At 40.9% G+C, this 26,754-nt stretch overlaps 1 protein-coding gene across 2 annotated transcripts in view; it reads right to left on the bottom strand.

The window, feature by feature from the left end:
• The window catches only part of DNAJC1 (DnaJ heat shock protein family (Hsp40) member C1), a 120,079-nt gene that overhangs the window by 9,404 nt on the left and 83,921 nt on the right, over positions 1–26,754 (bottom strand). For both annotated transcript variants that reach the window (XM_081882141.1, XM_081882142.1), the window contains 2 exons: positions 21,774–21,864; positions 18,893–19,059 (listed from right to left, as the gene is read on the bottom strand). In XM_081882141.1, the coding sequence (XP_081738267.1) occupies positions 18,893–19,059; positions 21,774–21,864 (258 nt within the window). The remainder of the gene's footprint in view (positions 1–18,892; positions 19,060–21,773; positions 21,865–26,754) is intronic.

Genomic DNA, 26,754 nt, shown 5'->3' with positions numbered 1-26,754 from the left:
TCTGCACCAGGCTTCCTCTGCACTGGCACGGGCAGCAAGCAACAGCTTCCCATTTCTATTTATTTCTAAAAAGAGCCCTTTATGACAAATACCTCCCCCTAATCACCATTTCCGATAATGAACAGGCAGGCACCAAGCAGTTTGCATTACAGAGCCATCAGCACAGAACAACATTCAGAGGTGAATGACCCCAGAGACCATCTCCACAGCTACGGCAAAGCTTCTCCCTGACACTAATCCTGCCTGTCATTCTCCCACTGTGCTCTAACCACGCTGACGTCCGCCTGCTCCACCACAAGCTTAAACGGGGCCCTTCCCTGACTTTTCACTGTCTCCCCCAATCAATGGCTCAAGCGTGCTCTTTTCACCATGTCCAAATGGCAGCTTCAATCCTAATCAGAGTGCCTTGCCCCTGTTTAACAGGCTTCCCAAAGGCTCTGCCATTTGCATTCATTTGCAAAGCAAACTACTTTTATTCACTTTGTCCTGCTATCAAGAATGCTCCCTGAAGCAGATAAATTGGCATAAATATACAGCCTGCCGCTTAAGAAGCAGTAAATAATAGCCAATAGTAGGAAGGATTTTATCAATCATCCTCTGTTTTGTGTCCATGCATGCCTTTGTTCATCAAATGCTGAAAATCATATCTGTGCGACTTTTTGTACAACCATAATAATTCAGGACTGGCTGTGTGGGTGGAGACACAGACACACAGACGTATATATCAATAAGGATGTACTTTTTTCTGGGGAGGAGGAAAGAAAGAAATATGTGTACGTGTACACACACACACACACACACACACACACACACACACACACACTGCAGTGGGAAACTGCCATTGCTTTGGATCAGGTAAAGGCAGCTAATTTCCAGTGCAAGTAATAGATCTTTCTGTTGCACCATGCTCCCGCCCCCCCCCCCCCGGAAAGAGGCACTTATAGATATTTAATGTAAAATTCACTACCCAAGTATCTATCATGAGCTGTTGGCCAGGATCCAAAAAGCCCTCTCAGATGTGTACAATGGCTTATTACGTACTTGGTGGGATTTCGAACATCCCACTGCTCCTGTAGCAATTTGCACTATATCGGGTTTGTGAAGCTGCTATAAGATTTGGCTGGGGGCAAGGAGGGGGGAAGGGGTTGATGCTGTCAGAAAGGGAGACACTGAAATTCTGCAGGGTCCCTTGAGCTAGGAATGTGGCTCTTGGATCTTGACCTATACCATTACCTGGGGAGTTGGCAGAAAGTATGTCAAGTGTGCTTGTTGCTATTCAGCATTTCTTCAAGCGGAGATAAGTGTTCCGAGAAGTCAGTGTAAAAACAAAAGAACAGGGAGAAACTGTTTTTTCTTTTTCTTGCTATCAAAAGCTTTCAGTACCACATAGCCAAACATAAGTCTAATAGTGTGAAAGTCTGCAAAGCTTTTGAACAATCTGAAACAGTGGGGAGACAGTAGGAAATGGAACAATTCCACAAATTGTCTTTCACACAGACGACAATTAAGAACACAAGAGACAGTTGCTTTGCAGCCTAGTTTCCTAACACTAATAATTAACTGCCCATCATTACTTAAAACTTAGTGTATTCAAAAGAACACGCTGAATGAAAAATTTGAATTCTCGGCACAAATATTGATCGGACAAGACTTTTTTTTGTTAGATTTGCCTTTCCAAGTAAAAAGTTAAGTGACAAACAGATCCACACTGTTAAAAATAAAGTTAGGTGGTACTATCAAAGGCAAGCATTTGAAGAACACATGAAGTCAAGGATAGGAATCCCATGGCTCCACAGACATTGTTGGACTTCCAACTCCTCAGCCAAGGTCACCAGTGGTCAACAACTCTTAGAGGGACACAGCTTCCCGTCTCCACCTAAAGTGCTTCTCAACATACTTTGGAATTACACCAATTTCTCCTTGCAGCTGCTGCTTATCACAGTGTGCAGGATGCCACTTCAGAGGGTCTCTGATTTACAGGGTTTGTACCCAACTGAATTATACGCAGAGCAGACCCACTGAAATAAATGGATCTGCATTAGCCACATTCCTTAGTTCCCGTTCGTCTACTTGGAACAGGACTTATTATGGGATACAACCCCTAGAGTGGCTTTTGCGGTATGTGAGAGGACCCTGGGAGGAGAGCCTGCCACAAAAGCCCTGAGCATAAAAGCAGTCCCATGTGCTGAGCTCATAATATTTTAGAGAAAAGCCGTTCTCAGACAAAGTTCAGTCAGTGGCCTTGGGCAGTTCACTCTCTTCCCCCGACCCCAGCTTCTCTCACAAGATTGTGGAGGAGGAGATAAAATGAGAGACAGAGAGATTGCAACTTTCCCTTGAACCTTTTAGATGCAGAGGCGGAGATGCACACATACCCAAAACATTAAACTTCCTGACTTCCTTCCTTACAAGCACAAATTCCTTCACTATCTGGAAGATATAATGCCAGGCCTAACTTATATATTACTTCTGAGCCCCAGGGGCTACAATCAACATACCAATAGTTAAGCAAAGCCCTCAATTTAAACTATGAGTTTCCATATTCTGAAAAGAAGGGGGAAAGTTTCTTCCAAATCTTCAACATTTCCCCCAAAAGTTAAATCATTTCATTTAAGCCAACACTGCTAAATGGACTAGTCTGGCTATTTAGTGGGCTATGAATGGCCTAGGCTAAAAGATCACATTTGAATCAGGGGGCAGGAGATCTTTTAAAAGTCTATGGACAAAAGAAACATGTTTATTAGAATGTTGCTGAAAGTATTAAGTAGAACCTTGACAGCTAGGATTTAGCTATGACTGAACTGGCATAATAAACATCTACAGCACTGACAAGAGGAATATAGGGAAGGGCTGTAGAGAATCTGCTTTGCAAGTCTGGGGTTCAACCTTGGGCTTTTCTAGGTAGGGAACCCTCTCTTTTTAATTATGGAGAATAACTGCAAATCAGTGTAGATGGAACAATGATGCTGACTCGTTATAAAGCAGCAGCTTCTATGTTCCTAGAAACACCTTTAAAAGAAGAATTCGTTCTCAAGTGAGCCGCTGAAATTTGTATATTTGAATTTACATTCAAGTAAACTTGTTCATATGTTGCTTTGATCATTCCTTACCAAAACAAATTCAGAAATAAAGAAAGCTTGTCTTTTAATCGCTAAAAGAACAGGCCTCCATAACCCTGGAAGCATAGACATCCACCTTCTATATACATAAACATGTACACACTCATGCGGGTGCAGGTACACAGACACACAGACACACACAGAGACACACACACGGGCTTTTATTTTGTTCTTCTTAAGGGTCGGTGAATTTACAGCTCTTCCACAACAGTAAACGGTGTCTTTAAGATGTGACTCCACTGCTATAAGCAGCTAGGAGGGTGGCAACCCTGTGAATTTATTCTCCCTGTACTGCTCTGGAGCCAGAGTCAGATGAATGTGTAAGCATAAGCCTTTGCCACTTAAAACCATGTTTGTCCAATATTACTGAAACACTGGGCCAAAACTCATCTCTACAGTAGAGTGATGGAAGATGCCACATGGTGAGGGGACAGCTGTTGTGTCTACACAAGCATTCAGATTTTACATCAGAAAGACAGTGCTTTGGGATTTGCTCTCCACACTGAACACAACACACTCAAAAGAAGGGGGAGGCAAACAGAGACACAAGGAACAGTTTTTAACACAAAAATTAAAAACAGATTACTTTCACAGCTATAAATATTCATATCGGCTGGTCAAATAACATTTTAAAGAAATTTACTGAACGAGATTTTTTCATACTGAATATAAGCTTTTAGCAGTTAACTGGGGAGTTTTTTTGGTGCTGTGCTCCCTGCTCTTATGGTTGCTCCAAATACCTTTTAAATACCGTACACACACATTTCAAATATTCCAAGAAAACAGCAAATATGTTTTAAAATTTCACACACTGCCCTCTTATAACCTGTCATTTACTAACAGGTTTACAACTGGGGGCAGCTGTAGTACAGCTGCATTTTAATAGAGAGGAAAGCACTCGTTCCTGAGGTAACAATTTACAATTAAAAAAAATTAATTACAACACTATTTATTTATCCACACAGAAATTTACATTCCACCTTTCTACTGTATACCTGCCAGTTTATTTTTGCTCCCTCCAGTACAGCCTTCCCCAACTTGGTGCTCTTCAGATGTTTTGGACTCCTGTGTTGCTTGGAGCTGATGGGAGTTGTAGTTCAAAGCAGCTACAGCCAGGTGAGATAATATTCCTGGCCATTCTAACTGTTCAAGCAGAGGCCATTGCAGGAGCCAAGAGGTGCCGGCTTGGTGACCCCTGCTCTACACCTTGTGCTAAGCTCCCCCCCCAAAAAAAAATTCTGCTCCTTAATCCTGGTGCCCACATAGCTTTCAGCTTTCTACAACTCCAATTTTGCCTTCTTCATCCCTATGTGGGGCACATTGCCTCCTGTCTGTGGGCTTGGTATGAGCTCTGCCTTCAACCAGATATTCTGCTTCTGCTGATAGGAAACATTCCTTGCGTGGCCACTGCTTTCAATTGTTTACTAGAAAGAAAGTTATGAATTCAATTGTTTACTAGAAAGAAAGTTATGAAGCAAAATGTGTGGGCACCAGTCCTTGTCATTTCTGTGAAATGAGTCAAGCCTGACAGCTGAAATCACTGACAGGTTCACAAAGGAGTGAAGTCAGAGTTGTGACTTGATAAGTGATTGATTGGAGACCAGTCAACAGGAATTCCTGGAGCTCTAAAGAACTATTTCCCACCACCCTTTAAGGCAGTCCCCCCCCCAAAAAAATCTGTCTTTTTTCTCCCCTAGTCCTTAAGAATCTCTGTAGTTTGCCCTTCCTTTTTCCCTAGTAACCAGGACACATATTTCCAGTACAGTGGTACCTCGATTTACGAACTTAATTCGTTCCAGAAGTCCATTCTTAAACCAAAACCGTTCTTAAACCAAGGCGTGCTTTCCCTACTGAGGCCTCCCGCAGCCGGTGCCCTTCCACCGTTCATCTTCCATCTGTCTTCCGAGGCAAAGTTCGCTAACTGGAACACCTACTTCCTGTTTTGCGGAGTTCGTTCACTCAATAGTTCATTAACAGGGCTGTTTGTACACTGAGGTACCAGTGTAGTGGGCTTGTCTGAGATCAGGTAGTCCCTAGAAGTTATTCTATGCGAGTACTACTATACAATGATTGTGGGTGGATGTGAAAAAATCTCTCCTTCCCCCAAAAGGCAAATGTGAAAACTTTGCAGAGAGTCTTAGGGACATCTGCTGGTGTGCAGGAACTAAAGAACAAACACTCATAAGAATTCACTGTATAGTTAATTTACAGTTCAGTGAACTACATGGAAGTCTCTATGTTTAAAGGGATAGCCTATGTTTTGGTTTAGGCTTAGCCCTGGGGTGGGGTGGGGAGACAAGGTTCTTGTGACTTTAACAACTGTATGGGAGGCAGAAATTCATCAGGTTACGACTTTTTTTAGTATGGAAATACAATTATGGGGAAAGCTTCACAATGACTGTACGAGCTCCATTGGGATTCCAGAAATGAACTATTTTAATAAAATAAAATGTTTATTATGAAAACCCCACCACCAGGATTATCCCAGACTAAGAAACATAAGAGGTCCAAAGTTGATACAAAATCCAAAAAATAAAAAGTTTTGACTGATTTTTAAAATAAAATCTCCAATCAAAGTAAGCTGCCAAACTTCACTTTGCTACTGTTTAAAAACCATCCACTCTGCTGACAGATGGTGCAGTGCATGGTTTTATTTACACTGCAGGCAGACGAATAAAATCCAGGAGGCCGAATGAGTAGGAGACCAAAGGAGGAAGGAGACACAGGGCTATAATTGAGATTTCATAAGGAATCGTTTAGATGTTTTTAATACACTGGAAATATGCATTAGAGAGTGTACTATTGTATATACACTTCTAACACGAGACAATAGTATCAAAGGGTGCACAATGATACCGGGATTAGCAGTGTTGCCAAAACAGGAAAGACACCTGGAATCTGTCTTGGTGTTTAACCTTGGAAAAAGACAGGCATCCATGGTGCCTGGGCCTTCTTCCCATTTAAGCAGCGATAATAAAGCCCACTTCACAATGGCATTATGAGGAGGTTTGCTTGACTTGACAGGATGACCACCAGCAACAATCCAAGGGAGGCCTTGCTGGCAGGGGGTGGGACCAGGCCAGGCATAGCTTATGTCTGCTGCTAAGCATGCCCTCAGGGGCAATTAGCCAGAAGCTGTGTGTTCAGATGAAAACAGCAGCCTCCGTACAAGTTGCTTTGGGGCAGACTTCCTCCTACACTTTGAAAAAAGGAAAGGGAAAAGCCAACAGCTCTGCCTTGGACCCAATTCTCCAGAGCCAAACAATGGTTCCCCTGAATGCAGGCGAAACCAAATCACCAGGCTGAGGAAGTTCCTGTGCTGCAAAGCAAAAGCAAGCAGCCAGCAACTTCGGCAGATGTCTCCGAAGATATTTCCAAAGCCACTGATATATGTTTAAACTTCTGCAGGAGATTTTAAAGAAAATGGTATTGTACTCCCCCCCCCCCAAAAAATGTTCAAGTTCAGTGTTTTGGTTTTTATTATGTTTGAGATTTGGAGGTGCCTTTTGCTTTGGGGGGGGACCTTAAAAGCACAAGCAGCAAGTACAGAATTAAAAATAGTAGTTCTAAATTCCACTCGATGCAGCAGTCAGGATATTCAGTAGCTGAACAAAGTAATTCTAGCATATAGCTACTGCACAGAAGTGAAACCAACAACTGACTGTGCTTTTCTGCCACCTAATGCTCCCAATAGTTCCTCTGAATACACTAGCAGAGGTGTGCATATGCCATCAATGAACCAAACAGGCACAGGAGTTGAAAATGGGACTCAGAATCAAAATGCTGAGATTTAGCTTTCACTTAAAGGTGGTGCAAGTGACAGGTGGGGGGAGAGAATACTGATCCATCAGCTCTTTTCCTGATTCCATTATGAAACAAAGTGATCAGGGCAGGAATCAGTTTGGAATCCACTTCAGATAGTGGATTACCTCAGTTCAGAGCTGTAGACTGACACTGCACGTGACTTCTTGCATTGTTTCATTTTAGGGCCCTTCAGATATATTGTCTGCTGGTTACAATGGATAAATCAACCAATGTTTTAAATTTGAGACAGAATATGGGTGGATGTGGGTGCACAAGCATAGGCATATCTTGAGAAGACAGAGCCAAATTTCAGGTGCACAGGTGTGTGTGTGTGTGTGTGAAGCTCATCTAAACATTGATGGGTTGTGTAAGAACTGATGTCACCAACTCTACTGCCTCCCAGAAATTGCCTTGTGGGCAACCTGAGTTTTCCCAATAAAAACCTGAGATAGGTGAAACTTTTATTGAAAATATTATTCTATCCAGAGATTTAGTGCCATTTGGTGCAATCACGCTCTGTAACAGCACTGGAGAGTCTGTGAGAGGCAGGGAGACAGACAATTACAAAAAGAACACAGCAACAGACAGATGCTATACTAATAACATACATTCACAGACACACGGAGACCGACAATTAATGCAAGCTCAGTCAAATGCTACTAAGGCCAGAATGAGAGATGGGCATAATGCTCTAGGCAGGCACAGACAACAGTAAGAGTAATGCAAGGATTGGAACAAGGGAAGATTGCACAAGCAAAACACAACCACCAACTTCTCCAAACTCTTTCAAATGCTGCTGTTCTTAAGAGTGTTAACAAGCAAAGGGCAGCGAAAAAACAGAATGCTTTCCCAATGTTACTCTTCAGTATCCCTCCCCCAAAGCATGGTGATTGGAGAGTTCTGGTGAAGTCATTCCCTGACTTGAAGTCAGAGCCGTCACTCACAAAACTACACCCCACTTTTTCTCCCTCCCCTCCCCGCTATTTTCCTTTTATGGAATGATTGCAGGAAGTTTTAGAAAAATGTATTGAGTGGGGCTTACAGAAGCAAACCACCCACTAAAGCAGGTCCAAGGATTTGGGAGCAGTCTGCTTTGGTTTCGACCACGTGCAGTTGCTGAGGTTCAGACATGATCCAAATACCTCCGAAGCAGCTTGCTTTGCCTTGGAACTCATGTTTTATCCAAAGCAGATGCACAGGGCTATCAGGAAGAAACTACAAGCAACAGCAGATCTGAGTCTTCAAATCTAAGCTGCTACCAAATGCCTGTTAGCCTTGGGGGGGGGGGGGTCCCAAGCGGGAAGGTAGGTAATATAACCCTCCTCCACCAATTTCTTTCTGCCTGTCCATCTACATAGCAGAAAAGTGATTTGAATGGAGCTGAAAGTGCTGCAGGAAAGGAGAGGAGGAAAGGGTCCAGGAACCTCTTCCTTCTACTGCATTTCCACATAAAAATCATCCCACCGATCCTTTTTACCAGATTTCTTGTGAGTTTTTTTTGGCAGTAAGTGCCTGCTCTGGTTGCATGAGATTCTGCTCCGTGGACTTGAACACTCAATCTAGCAGCCTAGTGTCATTTCATATATTCTTTGGTGTCGTGAAGTACATACTTCACAGGGAGCGTGTACACGGCGTTGTGCAAATGTACACAGAGAAGATCAAGCCCATGCCTTCTTCATACAGGTACGCTTGCCAAAGAGGCAGGTGATCATTGCTACTTGGCAGGTATACCTGCATGGGTTTGATGTTTTCAGTGCACGTTTTGAAGGTGTGCACTAAAGCAACTTAGATCTCTACCTAACCCTCCCATGCCCCTCCCAGTTCGCCACTGGCCCAGCAATCCTTTATTAGGCAGCGTGGATCAAAGGCTACATTCAGCAATCCCTGCCGGTCCTGGCTATGTACAGCATCTTTCACTGTCACAGATGTTATACCTGCCCTCCCCTGAAAGGTACAATTTAGCAAGCATTTTTTAATATACAAATTTGCAAGTACTAGAACAAAACTGGCTAATAACATAACAGGATCTGCATGAAAAACCCACCCCCATTCTTTCCTTTTAAAAGAAGCAGTGGGGAAAGAGGAAGAGAGAATATGAATATGAATCCCAAACAAGTAATAAGCAATGGATTACGACAGCATAAAGAACTCATCCAGCTCTAGTGAGATGGAGAATTATTGCTTTCTCTGTCACTCAAGCTACTTTCCAGCTATCCACAACCTTATCCCAATCTAACCAGGCAGCCTAAACTGCCTGTGACATTGCGGCATAAAAATCTCCCATTTAGTCATGTTTGATCTAGATTGGTACAACAAACATGATTGATGTGAATACAGTTTCTATGAGGAAAATCCTGCTTCTTTTTAATCTATTAAAGCAGGCATTGCAGTCACATTTTTTTTACTTTGAGGCTATTATTAATTAGGCCAATTAAGTACATATCAATTCTGACATTCCTATCTCCTGAGTATCCCCACCAAGTCTCAAGACAGAGCGTAATTAAGACGCTTATTTCTGAGCCATGCTGTTTCTGAATACTTTACAATGTTGGCCAGATTAATTTATAGTAGTTGTTTTCAATTATGTAGAATAAGCCTATTACAGCATTTTCGTCGATGGCAACTGTTTATAATGTTGATAATCATTGCCCTTGTAATATTATCCAGATCTATAGTGTGTCCACAATTATATTTGCACTGGTCCAATTTTATACGCATGCTTTATTTAGTCCTGGCTCATTCTCAGTATTTGCTGTAGTCCTGAGACAAACCTAATTTCCAAAAAAAACCCCACAAAAATCCTAAGGCCAGATTCCCTTGGCAACTCATTCATCTTGTTCTTAAACCTCATCCAAGTCAGCTACAATTGATATGCATGTGGCAGATGACAAAAAGGCTATCAGTAGGAAGAACCAGAACATATATAGATTTATTAGGATCACAAAGAAAGCCCAGTTGTGCAAATTATTAACCAGGCAAGTCTTTGCTATGCTAAATTAGTCACCCCTGTTTACCATTTTCATATTCTCAGAATTGCAGAGGACATTACACACTAGCTAGCAAGCAACAAAATTATACCTTGGTATTTATTTCACAAACCCTCATTTTTCATCTACGGTAAAGATGCTTATTATAGCAAGAATAGAAAAAATTGGCTAAATTCAGATACGGTTCTAGAAGAATAAAGTATTATTTTTAGATTAATTTAAAACGTAACTCACTGATTTCTAATCTCGTAACTGCTATTTTAAATTACTCTGTCATAATTTATTCTAAATGGAAACAAATAATAAAAAAGAGAGAGTAAAAGGTAGCAATATAAAGATCTATGCAGAGCCACAGCATACATACCAAAGCACAGATACAAAAATCTACATGTCCTATTGGAAACATTTATGAACTCGCAGTGTTATTTTTTAAAAAAAGATGCAACAATCTTCAAAATTGTTTCACAAGTTCAACATGTTGGTGCTTGGATGCAGTTCAAAAGCCCAAACCAGCCAATGTTAATGTATTACTGTCACCACTTAAAAAAAGAAGCGAATGCTACCTGTTTGTTTTCACCAAAAGGCTCTGAAATGATTCATACTAACTAGCTACTGTTTGAAAGTCCTAGGAATCCAGACACGGATGACGTGGTTTCACACAGTGAGGATTTTATAGCAGGACTTGGTGTCATGGAGTCATTTGCCTGCACCTGCCATTTAAGGAAGAAGGCGGGGGCGGGGGGAGAGACTGGACAAATCAAGGAGCAAGAGGGGTCAGAAAAACCCATTTTTTCCTTTGTTTGGCTTCTGCTGATTGGCTGCAGCAGTTTTCAGCAGAAAGCATGGAGGAAAGGAGAGAGAGAACAGACAAATTACGGATTAGAAATGTCCCCATAGGAAGTAACAGAAAGCACCAGCTCGTTATACGAATGCTCACCTACTGAACAATTACCTGCAAACACATTGAGTTCAGAGAGTGGGACCTGCGTGTATAGTACCACTATCTAAGCTCATAAACCTCTAAGCCACTGAGGTGCCTTCAAGCTTTCATCATGGGACTTGGGAAGCCGCCAGCAGATTGCTGCTGGATGCAAGAGCCGGCCTCTGTCCTTGCCTTATTCCCAGTTGCACAAACCTTAGAACATGTTGCTGGAGTTCCTAGCTTGGGAAAGGTCAACCCTAGTGATCAAAAGCATCCAGACAACCTCCAGTATAAGGCAGGGAGCAAGAGAAATAGTGAATAGCAAGATGAAAACAAAACACAAACTTAGTTTCTACGTAGCCTAACATACTGAGCATGCCATAAGGTTCAGCCTGGCATTATCGATGGATCTTCAATATATTCCGATCTCGACCAAAAACAGTAAAAGAAAAATGACCTCACCTATATCTTGTGCTTCACATGGCCTGTCAGTTGTTCAGCACAAAACAATTATATTCATTGCTGGCTGCCTCTCCTCCAATAGACCATACCAGGCACACCTCTCCCCATCACCATTTTAGCCTGGCTATGTCCATCAAAGAAATAGTAGTTCAGCTTGGACTTAACTATTCTTTAGCTCCTTTTACATTAAAATGCTAAATGTAAGCAGCTCCCTTCCCCCTGTGCCGTGAAAAAGCTTTACATAGCTAGAAGAAGGATTGGAATAATGTATGGGTGTTAGGGCTGGGTTCTAGTATGAGCACAGAGCCATAAAAGTGGTTTCAGTGCTTCAAGTCACAAGAAATCCTTTGGGAGCCAAATTTACTGTGGAAAAATTCAAAATATAAGCAGCTTTTGAAGTGGCTATTATTTAGTGCTAACAGTACGTTTTTCATACAATAGTGGATAGAGAAATGTTATTTTCTTCACTTTCAAAACATTAAAGGAATAAATTGAAAATATCTATTTGTATATAGATTGGAGTGTATGCTGCATTTTGCAAACAACAACAATGTAGAGAGATGTTTCCTATTGTTCTGCAAATCATAAATTCCTGATGCTGCACCAAGTGCTCAAGAGGAAAGAAAGCATCACAATTAGAAATAGTTCATAAATACTCAAGTCCATTTTAAGGAAAAGAAATTAAAAGGCAATTTTTTAATTGAAAGGCCAATATAATTGGTAGCACTTAGCAGAAAGCATTAACTCATTTATTTCTGATTAGCTTCCAGGCAATTGTTTTAATTCAGAAAAGATGTGAAATACTCTAGTAAATTTGATTATAGGACACTCAGGCATGTAGATCAAATAATCCATAGGTTGCATTGTGTTTGGCCTGTCATAAGGCAGGTGCGGGTAGGCTATAGCAAGAGCAGTATTTTCAAAATGCACAAGTTTTGGTAAGTCATGCTCACTCTCCCATAAGAAAAAGTCAACATCACCCATGTCAGTTCAACACCACCAAAATGAAACATTCACATCCCACAAAATAAATTTATTTCCCATAGGATGTGGTGATGGCTACTTGTCTGAATGGCTTTAAAATAAAAAAGAACTAAACAAGGTCACAGAAGACAGTACCTGCCAACTATATAAACCACATGTGTGCTGTCTTGGGCTCCATGATGGAAGATAGGAAATGTATTTTATTTATTTACTTATGTATTTATAAACTTTATAATATATACATAAAATGTATAGCAGGGCTGTGTGTAGCATTGTAACATAAAACTACAATAACGTCAATAAAAACACCAGTAAAGAACAGTTGGTTAAAAAAAAAAAAAACATTTTCCAAAGGCCTGTCTGAACAGCACAGCTCTTGAAAGGAAGAAGAGATTACTTCTGCCAAACCAGCAAGGAGTGCTATGGGGCAGGATCTGTCACACTAAAGGCTCAGTCCCTGGTAGAGTTCAAACCTCATTGAAAGATCTCAGTAGTTGAGGTGGAGCATAAGGAACCAAACAGACCGTACAGGCATAAATGTAAGAAGGTGGAATCTTCATTGGCTAGATTATAAAAACAAGGACCTTTTCAGCAGCAACTCTGTGTCATTTGTAACATCTACCCTTAGATCATCATCTATTTGGTTTGGTTGAGCTAAGAAGCGAAACACACAACTTGCTGCCGAAAATAAACTAACTGCTTGTTATCTGTTCACTTGAAAGAAAAAAGTCAGCATAAGAATGGTTTAGTGTTTCAGATGTTTTATATTTACCGTATTTTTCGCCCTATAGGACACACTTTTCCCCCTCCAAAAATGAAGGGAAAATGTTTGTGCATCCTATGGGGCGAATGCAGGCTTTCGCTGAAGCCTGGAGAGTGAGAGGCGTCGGTGCGCACCGACCCCTCTCGCTCTCCACGCTTCAGGAAGCTATCCACAAGCCTTGCGCGCCCGGCAGGACCTCCCGCCGGGCACGCAAGGCTTGGGGCAGCAGCCTGCAGCCTGAAGCACGGGGCGCCCTCCAGAGGACGCCCCGTGCTTCGGGGAGGTGGGCGCAAGCCTTGCGCGCCCAGGGGGAGGTCCCGCCGGGCGCGCAAGGCTTGGGGCGGCAGCCTGCAGCCTGAATCACAGGGCGTCCTCCGGAGGATGGCCCGTGCTTCGGGGAGGTGTGCGCAAGCGTCGCGCGCCCAACGGGAGGTCCCGCCGGGCGCGCAAGGCTTGGGGCGGCAGCCTGTTCTGTGGGCTGGGGTCGGGGGAAGCTCGGGCTTCCCCCGCCCCAGCCCCGCGGCTGGGGGGGGGGGGAGAGAATAAGTTTTTTTTATTCATTTCCCCCCCAAAAAACGAGGTGCGTCCTATGGGCCAGTGTGCCTTATAGGGCGAAAAATACAGTATGTTAGTGAATTATTTAGTTAACAAATAATTTAAAAAACCAAAATTGGCAAGAAAGCACTGACTGACCTTGGCAGACCTACATCTACATATTATGGGATGCTATAAACTGCTCTTTAAAAAATCCTACTCTTAAATCCAAGTCAAAACAGAATATCCAAACTCTAGCATGGCAATGATGTTATAATAATCACTAAATACACATAGATTCCATATTGAGCTCAGTTTGGAAGGCAGCCAGACTTTTTTCAGCCCCAAACAGGGAAAACCAACCCACTGAAGACTCTCTGAAATATGTAGTAGTTTTAAACTAGGGATTACTATTTGAGATCAATCCAAAAGCTTTCTGCAATGGAAACTTCACTTAATTCTTCATGAACCTACTGATGGCATCTCTGAATCTTGCAAAGGCACCCACAGCACTTAATAAAAATGGAGCATTACTGTTTATCCTGAAACTGCTTGACAGTGAGGTGAGATGTTTGCGGGTACTCTGCAGAATATGAAGTACTAAGATGGGCAAATGGTGGGGGAGAAATCAGGCAGAACTTATTGACTGGCTGCTCAAATGCAGGAAATAGGCACAATCGGGAGGGTTCACATCCTTATCCAAACCCTCTGAAATCACCTTTCTTTCAATCATCACATTAGAAAGAGACTATGAGTTCCTGGTCCAAGCTTTCAGATTTACATTATGCTTAGCGACAAGTTGCCTGAGGCAATGTACAAACTTGCAATAAATAAAACACAAAATCAAAATTTAACAGCAACAAAACAAAAGCAACATGCACATATATGGCAGCAGCAAGCCGAGAGGGAAATCAGCAATTTAATTAACTAAAAGCCCGAGTGTTTGTTTTCTTTTAAAGGTTTTAACAGCAAAAGCCAAGAAGTGAGAAGGCCTGATAAGTTTCCCACAAAGTGTCTAATTTCTTCCCATATCCTCTTCCTCATCCCTCTCTCTCTCTCACACACACACCTGCAAAACCATCTCCACATTCATGACTCAGACTATACTTTAAAAAAGAATAGGGCATAAACGCCTTCCTGTCTTGGTCCAGTATTGCACATACATTTGCACAAATGATTTTGTACCCTTCAAAAGCAAGGATAAACAGGTATGACTTTCAAGGAGGAACAGTACTAACATAAAATAAAAAGACTGCAAATAACGAAGATCATCACATGCCATAAAATGAATTCTGGGCATAAGTAGGGGGAAGGAAGAAAATAATTTCAAGTGAGTGCAAATATTTAAAAGTCACAAGTCAGGCCCTGTACTACGGGATTGACCAGAAAGATCACAATACACAAACACAGCTGGAATAGTTTAGAAGGCCCAGAGGAAAGAGTTCTGAGCCTTAGCAACACCTCCCATTAGTTTCAAATATATCTACTATAAATGAAGCCACAGGGGTTGTTTTTGTAAAAAAATAAAATAAAGGAATTAAGGAGACTCAAACAAATAGAAAAAGAAAAAAACTTCAATGTGCTAGCATGAGTGTAATTTTTAAAAGCAGCATATATGTTTCAGACATCATCTCAGAAGAGGAATTTGCCTCTCGTCCGTGAGGAAATGCAGGTAGTTGAGACACTACCTGCTGTGATACATGTAAATATCATTGAAAAACAAGGGAAGTGTGTTTCCTCCCATGTCAGAAGTATTTTTTATTCATATGCAAATATATGTGATTTAATCAACTGATTGGCCAACTAAAACTCATAAGATTTATCAACTAAGATCTCTAAACTGAGTAGCTGAACAGACACAGAAATGCTTTTGGGAAAGTCAAGGACCTCGAGTGGTTTATTCCTCCTTTGGAAACTCATCACCACTAGAATAGCCTTCACCACTAGAATAGCCTTCTTCAACCTGATTCCTCCCCACAGTTGTTTCAGATTACAAGTCAGATCAGGGATATGAGAGTGGAATCCAGCAGCATTTGGAGGGCACACATTGAAGAAGGCTGGACAAGAGATTTCTCCCTTCAGATTTTAATTCAGTTTCACCTAGCTATGTTGTAGCATGGCATTTCTTCATCAACAAGACAGGTGGCAACATCACCTCCAAATAATTTAATTTATTTTGTGGTTTCATTTTAACATACAGGACTGACCAAGGCCTTGCTAGGGTGGTGTAGTGAACAGAGTACTGGACTACATCTAAAAAGGATCCCCACTCAGTCAAAAAGTTCATTGGGTGACCCTGGGCCAGTTGCCCTCTCTCAGCCTGACCTATCTCACAGGCTTGTTGAAGAATGGGGGGGGGCACTTGGGTTGGGTGAGGCCTCTTAGGCCACCACAAGCTCCTTGTAGAAAAACAGAATTTTAAAATGTAATAAAATAATTTTAAGAACTCAGGATTCATTATTTTCAGGTAGTTTAAGTGTAATACAATAAAAGAATTGTAGAGTTGCAAGGGACCCCAATGGCCATCTAGTCTGCAATGCAGGAATAGGCAGATGGCTCGCTATTGTTTAGCCAAAAGGAGCACTACCTATATAATGGCTTTTCTAAGTTTGAAACTTGGTTCAACCTTTAGACTATACAAAGACTTTTGGCTAAAAATAACCCACAAATAGTTATTTAGGGTGGAATTTTAGTTCGCTCTGTCCTACAAAAGTTGAGGGCGAGATATTCATTAACCAGCAATTCCTTTGAGTTATCAATTTCTGGCCATGCCTGAGCGCTGAATATCCTATCCTACGTGCTGAGCATGTCTATTCATGTTTGACAGGTTTCACTGAACATTTTCATAGAAATATAGAATTGTAGAGTTGGAAGGGACCACGATGCCCATCTAGTCCAACCACCTGCAATTAAGGAATCTTTTGCCCAACACAGGGCTTGAATTCACGACCCTGAGAATAAGAGTCTCGTGCTCTACCAACCGAGCTATGCAAGCATTGCAGAGAGGAAGGAGGTATGTTACAAGGGAAAGGATGCCTTCTCTCTAAGCATTTCACTTTTTCATAATCTGTAAAAAAAAAATGTTATTTGGACTTAATTTTAGAAGTTTCTGAAAAACCTGCCCTTTTCAAAAACAAGCAACTTCCCTCGCAAGCGACAATGACACCCTTTTGAGAGGGTAAGTGAGACAAGAGCTGTAACAAACTGAACACATTGATGGTGAACTAGAAATGATTTTGTTTTGCAAGATGCTTCTTCTAGGGTAATGTATTGTTTTTGGGAAGCTCTCTAAAGGGTGGTGGTGTCTGATCACGTACAATTTTGTTTCCTCTGCTGTGTGCGCACTAGACAATTACTTTGGGATTTTCTTTAGCTCTAGTTCAGAGAAGGCAAGGACAGGCAGCTCACCTTGTTTGGAGTGAGCTTCTACTTAGTATTTATCTGCGGCCAGGTTTCTCTTTGAATGGTATTGTGGAAAGGCTGTTGCTAGGGTTTAAGGGATACTTAGAGATATAAATGTCATTGTCTTGCCTGCTTCATCAAATGGGTTTGTTGCTCTGTCTATACTATTAAGACACCTATCATATTACTCTGTTGCCATTTAATTGTATACCTTCCCGCTGTCCATCTAAGGAGCCACCATATTATTAACTGGAGTCAGAGCAGAGAGGGAGCATGTTTTGGCAAACCTGATCTGGGATTCAAGCTGAACACATTCTCACTGTTTTGATTGCTATTTCTGTGACGATGCCAGCAACTCGAACGTATTTAAACGAACGAGAAAATATGATGCGGACGAACAAGCAAGCTCTGCCAAGAGATTCTTGCGGGTTTCACATAAAAGCAAAGAGCTGTCCCCTTAGACCACCAACTGCAGGTGTTTGACCATGGGCTGCATCCAGTCGTAGTCATACTCATGAGTAGACACAGTGAAATTAATAGCCATGACTAACTCAGGTCCATTAATTTCAGTGGGCCTTCTCAGAGTTGAACTTGGTTGGATATGCACACACATTTAAATGAATTTGAATTTCAATAGGTTTCCATTTTGCAGATGAGCAACACTGGTCACTGGAAAGCAGCAGATGCCACAGTCTTATAAAGCCCTCAACAAAAATCACATGGTTCATTAGAAGGTTTCTAAAATGTGTAAAATTTTGGGCTTCCTTCATGCATTGGTAACTGGCAATACGCTCTGCAAATCCAAGATAATGGTCACTTTTGCTTCCCTGCCGTGCCCAAGACTCACTTCCTCAATGTGCGGTAAATGAATTGCTGCCAATCACAATTGCCTTATTAGGCTCATGTAGAGCCACACACCTATGAATCCATCTGTCTTTCATGTCTTAGTAATGCCCACTTTGAAGAGTTTTTTGTTCTAATGTCAAACAAACCACTCACTCTTGCACTTCCTCCCTGCCAAGGACCCTCCTCCGACCCACAAAACTTTACAAGAGGAAATCTAATGTAAGCACTGCAGAATACAGAAAACTGAAAAATTAAACTTTGAACATTTAGCACACAGCTGCCCTAAGGACCAATGGAACAAGCTCTTATTGGAGCAAACCAGTCCCATTTCCTGATGTGTATATCAGGTTAATATTTTTTTAAAAAGAGAGAGAGAGAAAAGGGGGGAAATTACATTTGCACAGCCAATCTCACAAAAACATGCATGGATTTTCATACACAAGGAGAGAATTTGCATGCATTAAAGTGCAACACTCTTAACAGCGGGAGAATGAACATGTAGATATAGTATGCAACAACGAATACAATCGAAAGTCCAGATAACAAAACAAAACAATGCATAGGACTGGGGTTTAAGTGCCTTTCCCCCGATGATTAAAATGAACTCAATTCAATGGCAATTAGTTCCATCAGCGCATTTGCCACCCCCGCCTGCCCCCGGAAAGAAGAAACCATTTCTTTTTTGTCCCTTCCTTGCCTGGAAAGCATGATCTCAGTAATCAGGAATATGATTGCAAAACTTAAAGCAACTGCTCTTACAATCTATTACTCCTAGAAAAAAACATGACTGGTGCAGACACTTCCTTACACTAGCAACAATGGGATGGCCACATAGGAGCCAACTCCCAGGGGTCAAGATCCCTTTGGCCCCACCCTTAATAAAATATTTGAGGGAGCTGTTCTTGTTTTTCAATTGCTCATTTTAAGACTATTTTACTGAAGATGTTGTTGTTGTTATTTTATTGGTATTTATTGATTTGTCCAGAAAGGCAAGACAGTGTTGAGCAATCCATTTCTTGCCTGGACTTTAAACACTTTGTTTAATTTTTAGAAAAATAGATATGCTTGCCTTCCTTTTTAGTGATTTGTTCCTTTCTTCCAACCAATCATCCAACTGTTCTTCAACCTCTTCAATTGAAGCGCCATGATCATACGATGGTATAAATGCATTTGTCTCTGCCACAGTGTATACAGGAAATTCAGATTTTGGTTTCTTGACTTTAGGTTTCTTTTCCTCTACAAAACAAAATTTGACCTACAGTCACAAACTCTGCCCAGAAACATGATTTAAACACCTACTGAACACAAATTTTATAAAGCTGTTGTCACGCTTATAGATCACAGCTGCAAAAAAAAGAGGTTACAACTTGGATTTTAGACATACAGGGAGCAATCCTACACACAAAAAGCTGGCATAAAGCAAGCTGAGGTAACTTAAGCTGGTGTAACCAGAACCAAACCCTGTTCAGCAGTGGGAATGCTGCTGCTTCTCTGCCTAAGCCTGGCAGATAGAAAACAAGCCTTTAAAATAGTGTTTTATGCCAGGACGGTATTTCACAAGTCTGAGTTGAACGGCCTTAGGAATGGGCTCTCTTTGGTGCTGCCATGCCATGCTCCCAGAATGCTCTCTTTTTAGGACTTATACAGTCGCATCTTGGAAGTCAAACGGAATCCTTTCTGGAAGTCCGTTCAACTTCTAAAATGTTTGAAAACTCAAGCGTGGATTCTGATAGGCTGCAGGAAGCTTCTGCAGCACACAAAGCTTTTAATATAACACAACAATGGATGTGTTTGGACATAACATTAAACCATAGTTTTGAGTTTTGTGTTATGTGCATGAGACTCAGACCTGGGTGCTCCCTCTCCACTTCCCAAAATATTGAAAACCTTTGCTTCCATTTTCAACAAACCACAGTTTGTGGGGTATGTTTGAACCCAGAAGTGTGGTTAGTCCCACTGTTTGGAGGACCAAGAAATGAAGTTGGTTTGAAGTTGGCTTGTTTCCCTAATCCATAGTTATGACTAACCAGAATTTGCCAGGGTAACCATACCACGCATCACAATGCAGTTAACTGAAATCAGAAGCGTAGGTTTCCAAGCTCCTCCTCACAATCTGCCAGAGGAAGAGAATTAACAAGCCCAAGGTTCACATAACGCGAAACTCTAGTTTAGTGTTATGTCCAAACACAGCCATTCTATAATGCTCTGGTCTAGTATACCCAAGCAACACAACACAGGGTGGGTTTTCAAGTTCAGAGCAGGATTCACTCTAAATAGAGAGGCTTCACAGTAAGAGATATACAGTAGCATCTTGGCTTACATTACCCTCGGGTAACGTAAACTTTGAGTTGCGAAAGCGGCAAACCCGGAAGTGTTTTGCCATGCGTGCATGCGCAAAAGCACTCTACCGCATGCACAGAAGCAGTCCCACCGGTTGCGGAAACCTCGGGATCCGACCAGAGCTCTGGAACGGATCCTGGCCGCAACCGGATGTACCACTGTAAATGGATTCTATAGCTCAATATGAAGCATGATATACTCTTTACAGCTGAATACAGGGATAAATGGAATGGGCATTTAGGGATTTTCAGTTTATAAAAGTTTTAAACCCATAACATGAAAATGTGTAAATTAAACGGCTAAGATTTTTTAAGTAATTCTAAATAAAAGTTTTAAAGAATCCACATTCTTCCAGTGTTCTTTTCAAACAGTTGGCAGTGACTGCCAATGTGGCTTAGTGGCTCGATTGTCAGGCTAAGACCATGGAGACCCAAAGCCCAAAGCCCCACTCAGGCATGAAGCTGCCACAGGATGACCTTTCAACACTCATCCCTCCATCTAACCAACCTCACAGGGTTCTTGTGAGGATAAAATGGGTTTGTGGGAGTCATATGTAAGCCATTCGGAGCTCCTTGGAGGAAAATTGGGTGGGATTGTGTAATTACATAAATAAGATATGCCATGCAATTTGTTTTATCATTATCAGCTGAGATAATAAGCATTAGCCCAATTAAAGCTATCTCAGACTCCAGTGCAAATCCCTCTAAATAAATCAACCTCATGTCCTACTTTCTACTATATACAGGACAAAAACATTAACATTCACTTTTTGTGGGGGAAAGCCACACAGGACAGTGCTAACTAGACAGCTAAAATTTGAAGTTACTTTGCATAATGTTTGTCCTATAACAGAAAAGGATGAAAACAGGTATTTTCCAGGGTCAAAATACGGACATAAAATGAAGCAAACTGGAAAGTGTACAATAGCACAAAAAGGTAATAATATATACAGGAATATTGAAAACTCGAAATTTGTAAAATGTGTGGGTTGTAATGAAAAAAGTAAATTAGTCACAGCTTTTCCTAATGGGATGGTAAGTTATATAACGCAGTTAATCATGCTTATTAAGCAGTCAGGAGAGTTGTCTCTCCAAGTTCTAATTCAAAATATCAAAGGGGTCACAGCTTTGCCTCATAAGTTTTGCATCTACAATTTCTGCAGGTGCATATAATTTTGAGTGCATTTTAGAATACTTAGAAGTCAAACCAATTTGGAACTGCTATAAAATGCACCACCAATTATTTGAATTATTTCCAGGCAGCCACAAAACCAAGGCAGGCTCTCGGTGTCTGCTATTTCACTGCAGACTTCTTAGGTATTTTCTCTTGCAAATTATTAGTATTTCTATCGCATTTCTGCCCAACGTTATTTGTTACTCAACCCATTCGTTTGCATGCATTAAAATTTCTACAGAGAATTCAGAAATCCAAATGTTATTATGCAGCAACTTCATACTACAGTGAAGTCGGTTCAGAGCAATCCTGTTTTCTGCAGTTGCTGCAACACAGAGGACACATTTGTGAGAGAAAAACTGTGATCTTACCCCACCCCGCCATCAGTCATATATGTGTATATGTAATCAAGACTGTGAATAAAAATAAAAACTTACTCTGAAGCGTTTCCAGTTCAGCTCTAGCCAGGGCCTCTTCTTTCTCCTTCATTTTTGCTTCTTTATATTCTACATACAGTTGTCTGGCATCCTTTAAAAGAAATGTAGTGATATTAGCATCTCAAAACAGCTGGCTGCAATGACACCATTTTAGATGATTAGATTCAAGCCCCATCAATTAATCACTTTGGGTGAGGGTGGGTATTCCTGTGCTGACTCAATCAAATATTTAAAATAGTGACATTTATTACACATGAGAGAAAACAGCATGAATGACAATTGTGCACCATGACATAGTCAAAACAGTGGAACTATGAAGAAGTTGCAATGGAGCAGCATGTTAACGCTCATGAAAATGTAATTGAGATCATTAAAAATGTTGTGTTTGCAGATTGTGAAATGTTACGTTCCTTGCTGGCTTCCTACAGTGTGCAAATGCATGCTATCAATGGCTGCCACAAGACACCATTCCAACTCAGTTGCTTATTTGCACAGATCAATGTGAGGTATTTTACAGAAGTACATAATTTGATTGCATGCTTACAGCTTCTAGGAACCACTGGTGAGAGCCAAGTGCAGGGTGGGGGCCAAAGGTGGACAAATTACCCCTGAAAGAGCATGATGTTGTCTCCCACCAGAGGTACTACCCCTCCCCTAACACACCCTGGGAAACAGCTTCAACTGGCCAGTTAAACCAAGTGAGGGTGGCCTATGGGACTCAAGCCCTTGGTGAATTAGGGACTTCCCCAGCATGTGACTATAGGCTCTGGCAAATTGAGTGGATGAGACGAATAGTTGGTCCAATGGCCAAGAGGGCGGTTTCTGTATGTGCTGTAGAGCATAGCTGTCAACGTTTCCCGTTTTTAAAGGGAAATTCCCTTATTCCGAATAGGATTCCTCGCAAGAAAAGGGAAAAGTTGGCAGCTATGGCTGTAGAAAGAAGTGAGGGGCAAATGGGGCTTGTCAACTTGGAAAGGTAGCCCATCTAGGAGAAAGGAAACTCTGATCTGAAAACTCAGGAACGATACTCCATGATCTGATAATGTTGACAGTCTTTACTTTGACTCATGTGCAACTACTCATTCAATGTTCCTATTGTATAGTTTTGTTTTTCAACTTTTAATTTTCATCCGTTATAATTGTTCTGTTTTAGATACATTATTAAATAATTTTAAATAATTAAATAATTAAATAATTTAATTAAATAATTTTAAAAACTTTACAAATAAATTGTAAAGAATTAAATAATTTTAAATAAAGAATTAAATAATTTTAAAAACTTTACAAATAAATTGTATTAAGACTTGCTTGTGGGCATTTTTGTAAACTGCTTTTTAAAAAATGATCCATATATACACATATGTTTTAAAAATAACTAAATAAAATAAAAGCTTTGCCGGCCCACCCAATTGAACATAGCAGGACTTGTTTCCAAGCAAACATGTACAGAGTTGCACAGAAGGTGAGCATTTGTCAAGGCCAGCCAAAAGCATTGTGGACTCCTTTGCCATGGCTGTGAAGTGCATTAGCGTAATAGATGCTGGTTTATACTGCTCAAGCATGATGTGTCGTCAGGCTAACCTGACAATCTTGCAGCAGAGAGCAGGGGTAAAGGTGTAGTAAGAAACAGGGAAGTGTTTCTGCCATTGAGGATTAGAGGTTTTGCTGCTATGGGCTATAAACTGGGATATTCTATCTAGTTCGTTCCCACTGCAGAATATCTTATCTGTGAACACAATAAATTCATCTCATGAAGACACTGTATACGCTCGAGGCTTCAGAGATCAAGTGATCATGTGCACATATAAGCAATAGACCAGGAAACTTTTATTTTACATAGTTAAAAAACAAAACTAAATACATTTTGACCTTTCCAGATTCAAGTACATAAACATGTACAAATGTAGAGATACTATCTTATATAATAAATTCTGGCTTTTCCAATCAAAGTTATTTCACACTAAAGTGCAAGGACACCTGACTGTGTTGCATTTTATTCACTTAGTAGTAATTTACCAAAATGTGATCATTTATAAATCTTCCACATGGTGTTTCAGAGATTACATCAAATGCACAATACCAAGATCCCATGGATGCTTTTTGCTTGTGGCTTCAGCTTAGACACAGTCAATCAGCATTTAACTTTAACCCCTTTGACACTGAAAGCCAATATTTGATGCTAAAATCTGGAACAGAATCTATTATTGCTTATGCGACCTCCAGACATCAGACTCTAAGGGGTATCTGTCAATCTTGCTGGCGTGTCAATCATGAAACAATTGGAACTGAGACTCAGACGAGAATGACAGAAAGGAGGAGGAAACCAAACAGAATCTTCAGTAGTCAAAGCCGGCAAACACAAATAAATAATTGTGATACACTTATAGTCTGACTGGTCACCACCGCATGTTAAGTGACCAAATGCAGAATGTGGGTTTTTTGTTTTATGAAGCTGGATCTTTTCACTTTCTTCTGATCAAGCAGAAGACAGTTAAAATATGGAGTCTCTTCTCTACTGAGAGTCTGAACTCACACACTAATACTGGATCATCATATCATGATATCCATATTAATTATTGTAATGAACCTAAGCAGCTATAACCCTAAATTTGCAATCAAAATGGAAAAAGAATGTATGCTCTCTCTGTTCCGGATAAGTATCAGAATTTATATATTATATAAAAATATACACAGGGAATTAGGAAGCTGCCTTATACATGGGCCAGACCATTGGCCAACATAGCTCAGTATTCTCTGCACTGCATGGCTGCAGCTATTCAGGGTTTCAGGCCTTTTGCATGCAAGCTTTGTGTACTACTACCGAGCTGTGGTTTATCTATATGCACATCTTTACATGTAAACTCAAAACAATCACTGTGATTCTCCCACAACCACTGCTGCTTTCATGGCAATTACATCATTTCATTCTGCCATGCATTTCACTAGATCAAGGATGGGCAACTTCTGTATTGTTGCGGTTTGCTTTCATTATTCACCAGACAATTCCAAGGAGATGCAAAATACTCTTCCCTAGACAGTGCTGAGAACCGGTGTACAAAATACTGGGTTAGAAATGGATAAGAGATAGAGAGCCAGGGTAATGTAGGGGTTAAAGGGTCGGAATAGGACCTGGGAGATCAGGGTTCAAATCCCCACTCAGCCATGAAGCTCAATGGGGGACCCTGGGCCAGTCACTGCCTCTCTGACTAATCAACCTCACAGGGATTAAAGGAGAAAGGAAGAGAACCATGTACACCCAGGGTTTGAAACCCCCATTGTTCTAGGCACGTTTTGCGACTGGGAATTTCATTAATGCGATCAGTTTCTGAGCTCTGGACGCAGTACTGCGCCTATGATTTCAGATTAAAACTGCCACTACTGGAAGGAAAGAAGGACCTTTTTCTGCCTCCCCACTTCCAGCTGCTCTCTGAAGACTGGAGAAGAGACCCTCTTAAGAATATTAGGGGGGTGGGCAGGGGAAGGACTAGACCATGTGAAAAATGAACACAATATTTTAGCTGCAGTTCATTCATTTTCAGCTTTCTATTCTTGTTATTAAAAAACCGTGCCTAGACCCTCCGTTGCGGTGCCCATAACCTAGGTTTAATCTGCCATTTAGCTCCTAGCTTTCATATCTCAGTTTCTAACACTGTGTATACACCACACTGAGCTCCTTGGAGAAAAAGTTGGGGTATAACTTCAATAAATAAACCAATAAATAAACTTTGTTGCACTGCTTGGCTCTTTCATGGATGATCAAGCTCTATAATTTTTATTTATTGTTATTTTTTCACTTCATTTATATACCACTTTTCTTCCAAGGAGCTCAAAGTGGGGGTTGTTCCTTTCCTATTTTATCCTCACAACAACCCTGTGAGGTAGGTTGGGGTTAGAGACAGTGACTGGCTCAAGGTCAGCCAGTGTCCTCTGAACTCTTGTCTCCCAGGTTCTACTTCTAACCAATGCCAAAGGAAAGATATTAAATGCAAAATAAAACCAGATACGTAATATTTTGATCTTTTAAAACCATTTTGTGTTATTTAGCGATGGACAAAAAAGTATGACCTCTAAGTCTTGATTAAAATTTGGATTTAGCCTCTGAAGCAATTCTGGTCCACAGGCTGCCAGTGACAACTTTGACAATATTCCTTGTTGACCACCCAAACTTCAAGCAAAACTATTATCTTCCCTTCATAAAATCCCCCAGCTTCTTAGTTCTGCACTGAGCGAGACAGAAGGTAGAAAGGTATGTCTCACACAGTGCAGAACTCAAGTTACTGGACTGCAAAAATAAATAAATAACAAAGCTCAAATACAATTCACTCCCTGCAAAATAGCCTTGTTTACTTGAGTATACAGTAACGAATGAGGGGCCCCTCCTTCGATGTGTTTCTTAGATATAATCCTTCCATCTGCCTCACATCACAATAGGAAGAGAGGCGTAAATTAAAACGAAACACACAAATAGATAGCTAAGGATGCAAAACGGAGGCATTTTAAACAGCTTTGTCAAGGACAATGCGCTTCAGCTTTTAAAGATTCTTTTTAAAACAAAACAAAACAAAACCAACAATCTGACTGCTGGCTAACTGGACTGTTCCTTTTTTTAAAAAAGAAAAAAGGAACAAGAAGAACAGCAAACTGTTCCAGAACAGTGGCGAGTATCTCCAGAATTAATGTTTTTCCCTATTGTCGGCCAGAAGGTGTTAAAGAAGGATCGAACATTTTTCATGTATGCAACAACGGCAGCAAGGATTCTCATCGCAAAAAATTGGAAAACTCAAGATTTACCCACACTGGAAGAGTGGCAGATGCAGCTGATGGACTATATGCAACTGGCCGAGATGACTGGCAGAATCCGAGACCTGGGAGAAGAAAAGATGGAGGAAGACTGGGAGAAATTCAAGATGTATCTACAAAAACATTGTAATTTGTTTGAATGTTAAGAAGGATGCTAGATTATAAAAAACTGGCCACCACT

Source organism: Podarcis erhardii (assembly GCF_964252035.2).
Source record: "Podarcis erhardii genome assembly, chromosome: 12".
NCBI classification, from domain to species: Eukaryota; Metazoa; Chordata; class Lepidosauria; order Squamata; family Lacertidae; genus Podarcis; species Podarcis erhardii.
Note: the sequence above shows the minus strand (reverse complement) of the source record. Positions and strands in the feature narration are given on the sequence as shown.